Here is a 14,360-nt window from a genome sequence, read left to right on the forward strand (position 1 = left end):
AAGATATGCTGGAGCCTGACCATTAATTGCTAGTAGGATATAGTGTAGTATGTATAGTAAGGTAATATGTATAGTATAGTGTAGTAAGGTATGGTATAAAATAGTACAGTAAAGTATAGTATGTTATGACTACAACATGCTCACCAACATGAACTCCTGAATTATTGAAAACACAACAGGATTATCAGTGCTGTTTAACCCTGAGAAACCAGAGGAAATCACACTCTGATATCTTATAACAGCCACTCCAGCTCAAGCACAGAACAGTAGACCAGCAACTTGTTTTCATAATAGGTCTTCCGATTATTTCTAGACTTATTATTTACTATAACTAATTGTTGCAGCTCCATTTACCACAGTTACCACTCACGTATCGTGTGACATAGAAAGGCCTGCTGCTCTGTCCATGGTTCTGAAATGGCATTGGATGCATCAGCTTGATGTTAAACTCCAAATTTTACAGAAATAGCTCCTTTGTCGTCCCTGTGATCCTGAATAATTTATCTCGCACCGTCGATCCGTTGTGACATTTGCTAACATCGTCCCGGGGTAAGCATGGGCAGGAGCATGAATCTCAACAGATGAAAGACAAAGGTCAAGTCATATTGATCTTACTATGCAAACACACTCTATATTGCCAAACCTCCAAAGTTGGCTACAGGTCGAATATTTTCAGGCCAGGGCTCATTATTAAAAAGCTCTTATTAAAAAGCCGTTTACAAGATTAAATGGGGAAATCACCACCGGCATTTTGCAGGTCTGACAAAATAGACTTGGCATATAGTAATGAATGGAGAGAGGCTGTACGTTCATCCGTATGTTGGTGTTCAATCCACGGTGCGTAAAACGCGTGCTAAGGGGTGGGGACTTCTTTGGAGAGGCTGCACCAGAGAGCACAACATGACGACTCTCCGCATCCACAGGTTGCCGCGCGGCTCTCTCCTCCTCTCTGAGTATCTTAAGAACTAAGTGTGCCGCCGGTGGAGAAGAACTGAGGAATGGTTTGGCTGAACGTTTTGGACTTTTACTGCAAAGCAGCTCGTGAGAAAAAGGCAAAATCAACAGTCTTGGGACACTTTGATTATAACCGGGCTTAACAACAATGTGATTGTATTGCGCGGGACTTTTCTGTCGTAAAATTATCTGTTTATTGAGAAGACTGTTTTTATTCGAGAACATCATGCCACCTCACTGCAGCTGCACCCCGTTGAGAACAGTTACATAATGGCATGTAGGAGCGGCTGCTGCTGCGGCTCCGGTCCGATAAACGAGGATAACGCGAGGTTCCTGCTGCTGGCTTTGTTCATCATCATCTATCTCCTTTGTGGGGCTGCAGTCTTCTCCGCGCTGGAGCAGCCAAAGGAGCGAGAGGCGCAGGAGCGCTGGGCGCAGAGGTTTGAGCATTTCAGGCAGACGTACAACCTAAGTAAAAAAGATCTGAAAAACTTCCTGAGGAACTACGAGGAGGCGAACGTGGCAGGTATCCGTGTGGACACAATCAGACCTCGGTGGGACTTCACCGGAGCTTTTTATTTCGTGGGAACGGTGGTATCAACCATTGGTGAGCTGGAGAAAGAGGCGTTTCAAAACACTGCTGTATCATCTTTTTCTGAAAACATATACGTTTTAAAATACACTATTCAACATCTCTCTGAGACATATTGTGCTTGTGTGCATGTTATGACAACGTATTTCAAGTATTATCTTTCATTCTCTCAAAAACTCTACCTATATCAAAGCAATTCCCTTTCATGAGCCAAAATGAAAAAATGAAATGATAAAACTTCCCCTTCTCACTGTATTTTGAGTTGGGAGGATGTTAGAAGTCAGGTTAAGTGATGTTTGACTTGTGAAAGCAACATTAATGATGTCTCTGGTCCATTTAGTTGCACTGGTAAGCCTTGCAGTGAGCCAGCATATACACACAAGCTCTGGAACAAGCACACCTGCATATAATTAAGCCCTAATTAAAGCTATTAGATGCACCTGTGACAAGTCAAAATTCAGTTTTCTCTATCGGTTCATGTTTGTTTGTTTTTTTTACCGCTAAGAGATCCACTTCAAGTTATTTTTTTAAGTAAAATCAGCTGTGCAACATTTCTTAGTCATGACTTGAGATTTGATACAGTCGGTTCAACCAAACTTAACTGAGAAAAGAAAAGGCCATTTAATATCTGCATCAGAGCGGGATTTGTCCTTGACAACCAGTTTTCCATTTCAGTACTGGCTGACGGTCTGAGAGCAGCAGAGGTGTTAGTATGTCAGACAGAGTAGAGAAACAGAGTTATACACCCTGTTATACACAGTGACGATAAACCTATTGATATTCTGTTGTCGATACTATTGATTCGTACCTGCATACTCTGAATGTTTTTTTCTTCTCAGTACCTAACAGCCAGTACTATTCAGTGATTGGAGTTGTTTCCATTTTGATTGTGATTGAAGGATGGCCTAAAAAGAGAGGAGATCACAGTATTGATTACCTCATGATTCCTAAAGCCACTGAAGCTTTTCCAAAGAAATTGTTTTATTTTGTAGCCTCATAAGAGAAAAAACACCTTGTTCTGTGCGACATGAAATAAGACAGAATAAAAATGCTTTCACATATGGCCCCACAGTCATCAATAGCAATGCTCCTCCTGCATAAATGCTGTATGGAGTACTTTTGGAGTAGCAGTGAGCAGTGAGCAGCAAAAAAATAAATATTTTTTAGGTTGTGATAATATATATATATTACAACACTGTGCATAGATTGCAACTAGGATGATGGGCTTTGTTCACACATTCAAAGCAAACTATTTTGAATTAACTACGCAAATGATGTAAAACTGAGAATATCTTTTAACAAAGAATTTAAATATGATAACAGAACGGTGGGAAAAAACTTCTGGAACCAGCAGCTCTTCCCACTCCCACTTCACAACTCTTTAGGCTACAACCAGAAACTGGCTAGCTTAGTTTAGACATACATGTAGCCTGGCTCTGTCCAAAGGTAACACAATCTGTCTACCAGCACTTCTAAAGAAGCTCACCAATTAACACATTATATCCAGTATGTTTAATCCGGACGGATAAGACACGTTGTAGGTTTTTGCAGGGGTCTATGTGCCCGACTTTTTTGGCCGGTAACATTTGGACAGAGCCAATGAAGCTGTTTACCCATTTCTATTATTTTTGCAAAGCTAAGCTAACAGACATATGTGAGAGTGGTATCGAGATGCTCATCTAACTCTCAGCAAGAAAGCTAACAAGTGTACTTCCCAAAAAGAGAAACTATTTCTTTAAATGTTTTTTCTTTTCGTGACTAAGATTGCATTTGGGAGGAAAAAGTCAGGGCTGTATCACCCAACCCAGCACCCCATTAACACCAATCATGCTTAGAGCGTTTATGCCTGACACAGGTGTCATACTGACACAGTAGCACTTCACTTTCTTTCATGTAGTGTGTATTTAATTAAATAGGTCAAATGAGTCATTAACATCACCTTCAACCAAGCTTAGGAAACGATAAGGAGAGAAAACACAACTATAAAATCCATGCCATTTGGCTTTATTGTCGTGTTTGGAAGAAAAGCTCAATTAGTACCTTGAGAACAAATCTGAATGTGGAGGCAATCAAATTCTCAGAGTCAGGGATGGCATAACACTCTATGCGGTTGTTTAGGGCCACAACCACTACAGGGGGCCACACTATCAGTGTGACTGAGAGCTTTCTGCACCGGCTGTTACTACTCATTTAAGTCCAGTCGTACATTTTACGACAACAAGCCTCGGCTTCAAAAAGATGCGAGAATGATAGAGAAACATGTGTATCAGTCATATGCTCTGAATGTGTGTGTGTGTGTGTCCACTGAATGAACAAATAATTGAATCATATTTATTTACATTGCGCTTTTTACGGCAGAGCCATCTCATAATACGCATTGCAAACACACTCAAACAGGCAATGTTGTCAAAGTAACAGGAATATGTCATATGAGCAAAATGTAGACACACGCTGTCATTGTACACTCTTAAATATTTTAACGCTTTTGTATTTTTTTGCCATTGACTAATTATGAAAACTGATGTCAGATTCACCAAATCATGTTTTAAAAATAAAATATGATGTAAATCAACTTCCTGCAGTAATATGATCAAGTGTATATATTTTTCCACATCATACATTTTATCCGTAGTTTATTTACTTGGTTATCGTGTCATTGAGTAATTTTCTCCCGCGTTGTGTGTAACAACGCAAATATTCATTCTTAATTCATACCTGCTTACTGCCCAAGAGTAAATAATTAGAGAAGAAAGGGGAGTGAAGGTGTCAATAAATCAGGTAGGCAAACTCATTAAAATATGCAATAATTAAGATCAGTGTATAAGATGGAATACTGGCATCAGCCATCAAGTTTGGGCTTTCACAGACAAAATTGTTCTCCGGGGGGAATGCCCCAACGACCCCCCCAGCAGACTTCTTTTCCCCCTCTGGCTGGCTGCTCTGAATCCTTGTGGAAAGCACAGGGCCACAAATTAAATCTTGTTTAGGGCCACCAAAATCCTAGTGCTGGCCCTGCTTAAGGCCCTGTCACACATATCCGTATGGCAGAAACGTATGCTGGCGTATATGAAAGTCCAAATACGTCCAACTTTTCATCGGATCAGATCGGAAAAGTGAACGTATACAGATACGCATGTCCAACCTATTGATAGAGTATCACTTACTTATACAAAATGTATCAGATGAATACCCAACGAATGCATAACGTATACAAAAATATGGCGTATACAAAATATCGGCAATACGCTGGTGTACGTTGATATAAGGTAAGTCATAAGTAGTATTCGTTAAGAGCTCACTGTGTTACGCTGGGGTGTGTTGTTGAACGCTGATGTTAGTGAGCATGTTCAAAATTACTGGACCTACCCAATGTGTGCTTCATAAGTTATGCAGACGTTACACATAAGTTACGCTACGTTAGACATACGTGAATACGGAATACGTACGTGAATATTTACCTACGTAAATATAGTACGTAAATACCTACGTGAATACCTACCTACATAAATACAGTACGTGAATACGTTAGAGGTACGTTAGATGTTAGCGCCTTGAGATTGCTTTTAGCTTTGAAAGGCGCTTTATAAATACAATTTATTATTATTATTATTATTATTATTATTATTATTATTATTATTATTATGTAGGCTACGTCGGCTGACGGTGAACCCCAATTCATTGATAACGAGTGGATACCCTATTCGTAACCTATGTTAAACTTATGCCTGACGACGGAGTAACTTAACTTAACAAACGACGGTTTGAATATAGTATATAGGGTCCCTGTGAGTAGCTCATCCTCACTTCTTCACAGCACGTCTTGATGAATACATCAACCATCATCAGAGAGCATGGAGGATGCTGAGAGGCTGCGACAAGAGTACATGCTAGCCGTTCTCCAACATCAGCATGACGTCAACCAAATGGCACTTTTCCAGCTCCGTTGGCCAGACGCTCTGATACGTTTGACAGGGCCGTATGTCTGGCGTGTTCGGCGTGTTCAGCATATCGTCTGCGTCCTTCAAACGATCACAACTTACCCTTAATTTATATCAACGTACTGCCGATATTTCGTATACACCAGCATACGTTTCTGCCATACGGATGTGTGTGACAGGGCCTTTAGAGTAAACATGACACAAAAATCAGTAACATTTATCTTTTATTTTCTAGTGAAAAGGGCTGGACACCACAAAACAGGATGCATGTAACCGTTTAATCGCCATTCAAATTATGTTTTTCAACAATGTTATGAATGTTACAAACTGAAAGGGAAGAACAGGCAGTGCTTCATTGAGCTCTGAGTGTTAATTGAGGGATGAATAGCAGATGGGTCCGATCGATGGAAAGACCTCTCAGTTTGACTATTTTCTTCATCAGTCAGTTCACAAGAGACAAAAGAGAGGTCGCACACCAACAGCGTCTTAATTCCCTTCAGAGGAAAAAAACTTTTACTTGCGAAATAACTGTACGGAATACGGTGAAATGTTAGACAAACCGACACCGTGGGACTGATTGTGTGATTGAAAACACAACAGCTCTTAAAGTAAGCAAGTGACAAAGATACAGAGAGAGCAGGCGAAGCTGGTAACCAATCATGTATCTAAGCAGTTGTGTGAGTATTGTATTCCCCTAGGAAAAGAGGAGATCAATAATTAGACATCTTAGTTAATGCCAGAGAGGATTTGAGTTTGTTTTCAAAGGTCAATCAAAGCAGCTGGAGGCAATGGACACAATCCTTTTCTCTACAAATGATCCATTAATTTACTGATGTGTGTGTGTGTGTGTGTGTGTGTGTGTGTGTGTGTGTGTGTGTGTGTGTGTGTGTGTGTGTGTGTGTGTGTGAGAGAGAGTGTGAGAGAGAGTGTGAGAGAGTGAGACTGAGTGAAAGAAACTGGGGGCGTTGAGTAAGACCAAGCGTTTTCAAGTGATGGTGATGTTTTTATAATGCTAAGTATTTATCCTACCATCTTATTTAGAGACACCTGCTCCTGCGAAGGACAAGTAGTTCAGCTACTCTTCCATTTTGTCTTACCAGTATTACTTTGTAAATTTCGACTTATTGCATAATATTTTTTGTGTTTCCCAGGGTTTGGGATGACCACTCCCGCCACCATTGGAGGAAAAGTCTTCCTGATGTTCTACGGCCTGCTCGGCTGCGCAGCCACAATCCTCTTCTTTAACCTCTTTCTGGAGCGTGTCATCACCGTCATCGCCGTTGTCCTCAAGTCCTTTCATGAACGACGCCATAAAAAAGCAGCGCTTGCATTAAATGGTCGGCGGGTCTCTGAGGGTAACACAGCTGGGGGAAATGGAGGAGGAAGAGGAGAGGATCTGGCTGGCTGGAAACCTTCGGTCTACTGCGTCATGTTCATTTTAGGAGTGGCAGCCATCGTGGTGTCCTGCTGTGCCTCGCTCATGTACTCGGCAGCCGAGGGCTGGGGCTACCTGGACTCGCTCTACTTCTGCTTTGTGGCCTTCAGCACCATCGGTTTTGGAGACATGGTGAGCAGCCAGCGGGTTGTCTACGAGGACCATGCCACGTCCGCATATCGGCTGGGCAACTTCTTCTTCATCCTGACTGGCGTCTGCTGCATCTACTCCCTCTTCAACGTCATCTCCATCATCATTAAGCAGGTCCTCAACTGGCTGCTGAGGAGGCTGGAGGCCCCCTGCCGCTGCTGTTTCCCTAAAAGGGGTCATCACCCGCACCGGCACCCCCGACGGAATGTGGTGGCCCCGGGCCACCTACGTGCTCGTAGAGACCCCTCCATCGAGACAGATGCCATCAACGAGAGCGAGACTGACACTGGGCGCAGGATGTCTGGGGAGATGATCTCCATGAGAGACTTCCTAGCAGCCAACAAGGTGAGAGCTTCAGGTTTTTGCTGACAGCTTGTGTGACATTTCACCGGTCTCATGTAATCACATGTGTTATTACACGTAAGATATTCAGTAATCTCCCAGGTCATGCTTACTGTGTTCATTAACTCCTTTGTCACCCTGCTCATAGTCATCTCGCTCATCATACGTTCTATTGAATTTTGAATGCTCTATTGCAGCTTTCCTTGTCAACATACATGTCACCTATCATATAATAGTGCGTTCTTTCTATTATAGAAACCAATGTTAAATAACCTTTGTCTAAATGGAATAAAAATATGCAGGATCAATAATAGTTTAACAAAGGATACATAGTGTAAGTAATATTTTGACTTCCTGTAAGCAGCAGTTTATTTTATGCTGCTGTGTTCTGGGCTATATTCCTATTATTGTAAAATGTATCTGAATACCAATGGCCTTACAATGGGTGTCAATTGTCCTTAACTGCTACCATACTTTTCAGACTAGACAAACGAGCAGTGGACAAAGTGAAGGTTTTGACTGAAAAACTAAATGGTGTGATGCTGCAAGGATGTGAATAAACTGGTGTAAACCAGCTCAGTGTTGTTGGACATTTAATTTAGTATGTTTAATACTGGGATTAACAACATTCAGTCAGAACTGTGCACATGTGGTGAAAAGTTAGACAGTGCAGGTGAAAGAGAAAAAGCTGGAGCTCGGAGGGAGAAACAAACGGTTTCACAAGTTCACAAGAAGGAACATGGTTAGTGTTATTAAAGAAAACACATGCCAGCAGGGCTGTTTTATTATGTTGTAATATCCTAACTACCCATCCCGTGTTGATTCTATGTTTTTAAAAGAGCTTTATGATGTCCAATTAGAGAAATGCCTGGTGTAAAACACTCCAAGAGTGCTCCAAGATGAGATATATAGACAATATCTATTCCTGTAGCCTTGATTACGGAAGTGCAATTGACTACAACATTACGGTTTCCATCCAATATTCAGTTCATATGAAAACACAGGGGCTTCACTGCAGTGCGTCAATTTTGGAGTAACTGAGGGGTAATTTCAGTTCAATTTCTTGCCTATTATCCCCTAATTACCATGAATTTTGCAGACCTGTAAAATGAAGTGTTACCAAAAAGTTATGTCAAAAGTACCTTACTTGAAGAATCCTTTGACATGAAAGACAGATGCTCCAGAGGAAGTATAGTGTGAACAGACAGAGGACTGAGGCCACATCAGAGCTGAAGGGGGCCAGAAAGAGAACTGAGTGTTCTTTTAAATGAACCTACAATGTGAACGCAGAAATAAATGAGTCCCTTTTCTGTTGGTCCACTTTTTGAATGAGTTTGGTTTGTCTAAAAAGGACTATGTGTGAAAACCTTTCATTTACCTTACATACCTATGCCGTACAGGTTAAACTTGTAGGCGTGACACAAAAGACCACACGAGGAAACCAATGAGAAAATGTTGATGATGAACATTTTAAGATTAAGTCTCATCATTTGAGTTACAACAAGACTAAGAGTCTACACCAGGGGTCTTCAACGTTTTTCAGGCCAAGGACCCTCAAACTGGTGTAGCGTGGAGCAGGGACCCCCTACTGTATATATTGTATAGAAGAGGCTTGAAGAGGTCCGTGCGACGGGGGAACGGGGGGACTTTATCTTCAAACTATTTTGCGACGCCCCTGCAGTACCTCCGCGGACCCCCAGTGCTACCATGCTAGTACCCATAGTCTTCTACAGCAGGGGTCACCAACTTTTTTGATACTCAGAGCTACTTCAAGGGTACTGAATAATACGAAGGGCTACTTATTTGATACAAACTTCCGGAATAACATAGTTGCACGGTTTCCCTTTAATGATAATATTATCAATAATAATAATAATCATAATAAATATTCATATACGTGAAGAGACTGTCTGATCCCATGTTAATGTTAATTATTCCTCACAATAACTATTAACAATGATTTATGGTAGGAAACACACATATATTTAAACATGCAACATTATTTATTTATGTTCTCAATCTATTGCAACATCTTAAAGTCAGAGTTATCACATCTCTGATGTTTTTGTAAATATCTTTATTGACAGTTTTGTATGAATAAGCACATTTGTAGCATTTTGTTCAAAATCATACCCGTTATATCTTTGTACAAAGTATAATTTCTGTAAAAAAAATAAGAAATCCTTAACTCATAGTCACATCTTCAAATCATATCCTGTTTGTACAAACACTAACTTTGTAACATCAGAGTGGAGATCACATCAGAACCTTTCTTCTCGTCTTTGAACAGTGTTTTCAATAACATCATGGCACCTTTCAAGACCTCTCCGTCCGAAGAGGCTTTCTTGTACTTTATTTAAAATGTGCAGCTCTAAATGAAGCTTCCGTTGCTTTCTGTGACTTGTTCACCGGCCTGGTGAAAAGAGATGCTGCTGCCCAAAGCTGCCTTTAACTCTCGGCTTGTTCTGCCCGCAGTGCTGCAGGTGGTAGTTAGTTAGTTAGTTAATTAGTTGCGGGCGACTCATGCAGTCCCTGCAGGCGACCAAGTACCCTCACTCTGTGAGGCTGTACTTAACACAATTATACTTTGAGCTAACTGCTAAATTCAGCATGCTAACATGTTCATAATGACAATTCCAACATGCTAAGCAGGTATAATGTTTACCAGTTCACCATCTTAGTTTAGCTCGTTATCATGCTACATTAGCTAATTGGCACCAAACCCCTACCAGGAGCTGTTAGATATTTCAGTTTGGATCAAAGTGAGGGACCAATGGATCGTCATGCTGCTACCGTGTCTAAAAATACACATAATTGTGTAAAACAGTTGACTAAATACATGTAAAACAGCATTACACATTACTTATGTTCATTCTCTTTATGTTGCTTTGTAGAGTGATAAATGAAAAGGAAAGATTGGTGTGTGGGAGAGTACATATGTGGTTTCTGTCATTTGTTCAGTATTTGTTGTCTTTGTCCACATAAATTGACACACCAAAGTAGAGGAAAAAAGCACCATCTGGTAGCCTCAAATCATACCTGCGAAATCAGATGTGCCTGCCGCCAACACATTGTATTAATCCTTATTGTGCAAGGCTTCACAGGTTGTACCTACCACTTCCAAACACAGACAGCAGATATGTCCTCATCTGTTTCTCTTTCTCTTCCTGCAGGTGAATCTGGCAATTATGCAGAAGCAGCTTTCGGAGATGGCCATCGGGCACCCGCGCCAGTCCAGCTCCAGTTCACGTCAGAACGGATTCTCAGGAGGGGTGGGCGCCCTTGGCATCATGAACAACCGGTTGGCAGAGACTAGCGTGGACAGATAGGGGGAACAGCATGAATCATTTTCAAAGGTTACAAAAGGCTGAGAGGATGAGATGAGAAAGGACAAATTAACACTGAGGATTGCCTTCCTGGAAAAAAAAAAAGGAAGACTTGGGTATGAAGTATGAATTTATGACTAATTCATCTTTTCCATCAACAAGCACACTGACCCCAGCAGCTACCATCTCAGCCCACCTTTCAAGGACGTGACATGAGTGATACATTATATTTGGATGGAGTCTCACATCTGGACCAAGCTTAGTGCGCCTGGCTGTTGCCACATGAGGAATTCAGTTTCCATGGTGATAAAAAAAAGCCTACCTAAAGCACTTGTATCCAAGCCTTAAAAACCTGATGCACTACATGCTACTTCACACATAACTGCAACTTCCACTCATCTATCACACTTAACAATACTCACTATACTCGACCCACATGCACGTGTCTGACATAAAAATAGCTTTAAATAATATGGGTGTTTTTTTAGTTTTGTGTCTAACATTAGTTATTAATTAAAGCTGGGTGTCATGTAGAAAGAGACGCCCAATTCATGGATAATTGGAACGTTTACCTTTAATGCAGAATGCATCATTTTACAATTAGACTATCAATTGCACTCTCCTCCACATCATTTGTGATTCAGACAAATGTTTCACAGCCATAATATATGCCATTTACTAGCCTCCATCTTGGCACTGCTTCCATTAATTATCAAGACAGATAGGAAACAAAAAAAACAAAAGAACCTCGTTACAAAATAAACAGACCTATCTCCAACTCACCGGGGGATGTTTGGAGTCGGAGATGAAAACTGTTATGTAAGACTGCTGTTTACTTTGGTGTTTGCTGCACATTATCCAAGCTCGGAGGCAGCCATGAGGACATTTAAACACCATGATATTGTCAGTTAGCTCAGAATTGTTTGGTTTATGTTTTCCTGTAGTCTGGATTCACCAGAGGTGCAGTTACTAAAAAGCACAAAAGGCATGGATTGTTCAAAACATGCCTGCGGAGTGATTGACTTTGGTAAAACCTCCAAGCAGCCAAGCATGAGGACGATTTGTGGACACTATATTCTGCTTGATTTAGTGAGATTGTATAGGCATCTTCATTTTTATTGTAATTGCATCTGAAAGGAAATCACAAGGTGAGAGTACTTGGGCTCCACCTCTGACGTCACCAGCCTTTGGTATAACGGCAGAGAGACTACTTCCTTTCGTGTTGTCTTGATAAAATGAGAAATTAGCAAACGTGCGAAGACAGAGTGTGCTATGATATTTTTATACAGGGTCGGCATGATTTTTTTTAGGATGATTTCTAATGGTTGTAAGAATGTTATATCTGTGAGACATCCTTTTCCGTTCACAGCACAAACTGAGAAGGAGGTGCAATACCGATTGCCCACAGCATTAATAATATAAAGAGTAAAGAATGTATTTGTATAAAAAAAGAAACACAATGAAGATATGCTACACCCCTCCCAATACAGCAATTTTCCAATCAGGATTGGAGCTACAAATAGGAATGTCAGACCTGTTCAAGCTTTGGATTTCTCAACATGTTGAAGCAGTGTTTTTTCTGAGTTCAGAGGATTGTGTCTTTTTGTAGCTTTTCCAAAACCATAAACACACAAGCAAAATTAAAAAGAGTGTATTAAACAGAGTGTTTATCTGCTCGAACATAAGCTGATATCATTAACATAACCTAAGCTTATTATGGTCACCGTGACGTCACCCATTGGTTTGTGGACTACCAATTTGAAACCTCAAATTTGGTAAGTTGACCGTCGCCATTTTGTTTTTAAGGAGCCGGAAGTGACCATATTTGGACGAGAGGGTGGAGCCGTGGAGGAGCAAGGCCCGGTGAGGCCAGGTAGCAAACAATACAATACTAGCTAATGCTAGCACTAGCTAGCTAGCTTGGTTAGCTAGATACATCTGTAATTCACGTTAACTGCAATATTATTGGATTATTAATTTTGGCAAGTAAAAATCATGCTTAAAATGAATGTACTTACAGGAGAAAATGAACAGCCAACTTCTTAGAGTGTCTTTTAGTAGAACATGGCAAGACCATAGTAGCAACCCAATGGTAGCAACTTGTCAATCACAAGGTAGCCATGCCTTAAAGCATACCCTGCTTTATTGTCTTTTTTACTCCTTTTTTTAAGATAAGACCATAATCTACAAAATAAACATCATCAAGATTTTAAACTTGCAATTGAGACCATAAACTCATGTTTACTGAGGTAATAAATCAAGTAGGGTCATTTCTCTATAGACCTCTATATTTTGCAACCAGATGAGTTCCCCTTGCTGGCCATTACAGAGCAACTTACAGTGAACTAACTACAGGGACAGTCCCCCTGGAGCAGCCCAGGGTTAAGTGCCTTGTTCAGGGGCACAATGGTGGCAGCCCTGGTATTGAACTCACAACCATCCGGTGTTCTGTTTGGAAGCCGTACCACTAGACCACATCACCACCCAAATGCCATCAAAATTAGTGGAGTTTTAAGGCACTTCGACATTGGCTTCACTATTCAGACCCAGCGGTTTCCCCTTGCAAAAAGCATATTATGAACACTCACTACCACATCCTATGTAGTAATTCCCTACTGTGTAGAAGCCGGTCCTGGATGCTGTGAGTGTTAAGAGTGCCTATTCCCTACTCTTTACTGGATTTGAGGAAGTTTGTACAATCCAGCCACACATGAAGCTTTAGCCTCAGTCATTTAGCACAACATCATGTTTGTAGCCATGAAGTAGAGTCTTACACACGATTATTTTACAAAAGTTAATTATCGTTTCCTGGAAACATTAAGAAATGAGCCTGAGACTGCATTTTATTTAACTAATTGAGCTAATGTTAGTTTAGGTAGTTAGCTAATTTAAAATCCCTAAATACGTATACAAAATAACTGACAAAAATAACCTGAATCTGGCAGTGTCCACTCAGGCTGAATGGTCTGCACTAACTGCAACGATGTTGCTTAGCCAACACACATACACGATGCATTCATACAAAATCACACTCAGAGAAGCGGTGCCTACACAGATAATAATAGCTTTGAACAAATGCTTGTGTGTTCCTGTCTGTTTTGTGTGTTTGCACAAGTGCATGTGTGTGTGCTACAGGCGAGACTTGGACAGATGCAAACATACAAAGACTCTTTGTTGAAGCTCTTCTCTGAGTCAAGGCAACTCCCAGACAATTACTGATACTGCTGTTGTACACAATTTCTCTAATGGAACAGTTCATGTTGGATTTGTCAATGTGGTTTTATTCTGCTATGCTGAAGATGTGGGCTCCGCCATTTATGGTTTAGGGAATACACCTCATAGGTGGGTATTTTATTACAGTATGATGTTCACAAAAGGTGGGAAAACTCTGTGTACCTGAGCAAAGATGCATGTGTGACCACACTGTGAGGAATTCTAACTTATTATATAATGTGTAATATATGCAATATTATACCAGTTAGGTCAGTGGCTGTCAGGCAATGGCTTTGTACAGACATCTCTGACCAGAGGGATAAGCTACACGAAACGTGACAGCCCTGCCCAATTAACTAATTAACTTAATGACTAATTAGGATGGGTGGAATGCGTTGTCAATGTTGTGT

The 14,360-nt window shown here is 40.8% G+C and overlaps 2 protein-coding genes across 2 annotated transcripts in view; both read left to right on the top strand.

Annotated features, from left to right (window-relative positions):
- LOC115003692 (poly(A) polymerase type 3-like) overlaps positions 1-14,360 on the top strand; it is a 981,812-nt gene that overhangs the window by 959,138 nt on the left and 8,314 nt on the right. The window lies entirely within an intron of this gene.
- LOC115003689 (potassium channel subfamily K member 13-like) lies at positions 917-10,913 on the top strand. Its single transcript, XM_029425588.1, has 3 exons — positions 917-1,561; positions 6,636-7,414; positions 10,585-10,913. The coding sequence occupies exons 1-3, from the start codon at positions 1,225-1,227 to the stop codon at positions 10,738-10,740; spliced, it is 1,272 nt and encodes a 423-aa protein (XP_029281448.1). The 5' UTR covers positions 917-1,224; the 3' UTR covers positions 10,741-10,913.

Source organism: Cottoperca gobio, chromosome 24, assembly GCF_900634415.1.
Source record: "Cottoperca gobio chromosome 24, fCotGob3.1, whole genome shotgun sequence".
NCBI classification, from domain to species: domain Eukaryota; kingdom Metazoa; phylum Chordata; class Actinopteri; order Perciformes; family Bovichtidae; genus Cottoperca; species Cottoperca gobio.

Bases quoted from the DNA above. Each gene is read 5' to 3' on its own strand.
- LOC115003689 (XM_029425588.1), top strand. From the start codon at position 1,225: ATGGCATGTAGGAGCGGCTGCTGCTGCGGCTCCGGTCCGATAAACGAG. The intron at 1,562-6,635 runs GTGAGCTGGAGA...TGTGTTTCCCAG, and splicing joins AACGGTGGTATCAACCATTG to GGTTTGGGATGACCACTCCC. The intron at 7,415-10,584 runs GTGAGAGCTTCA...CTCTTCCTGCAG, and splicing joins ACTTCCTAGCAGCCAACAAG to GTGAATCTGGCAATTATGCA.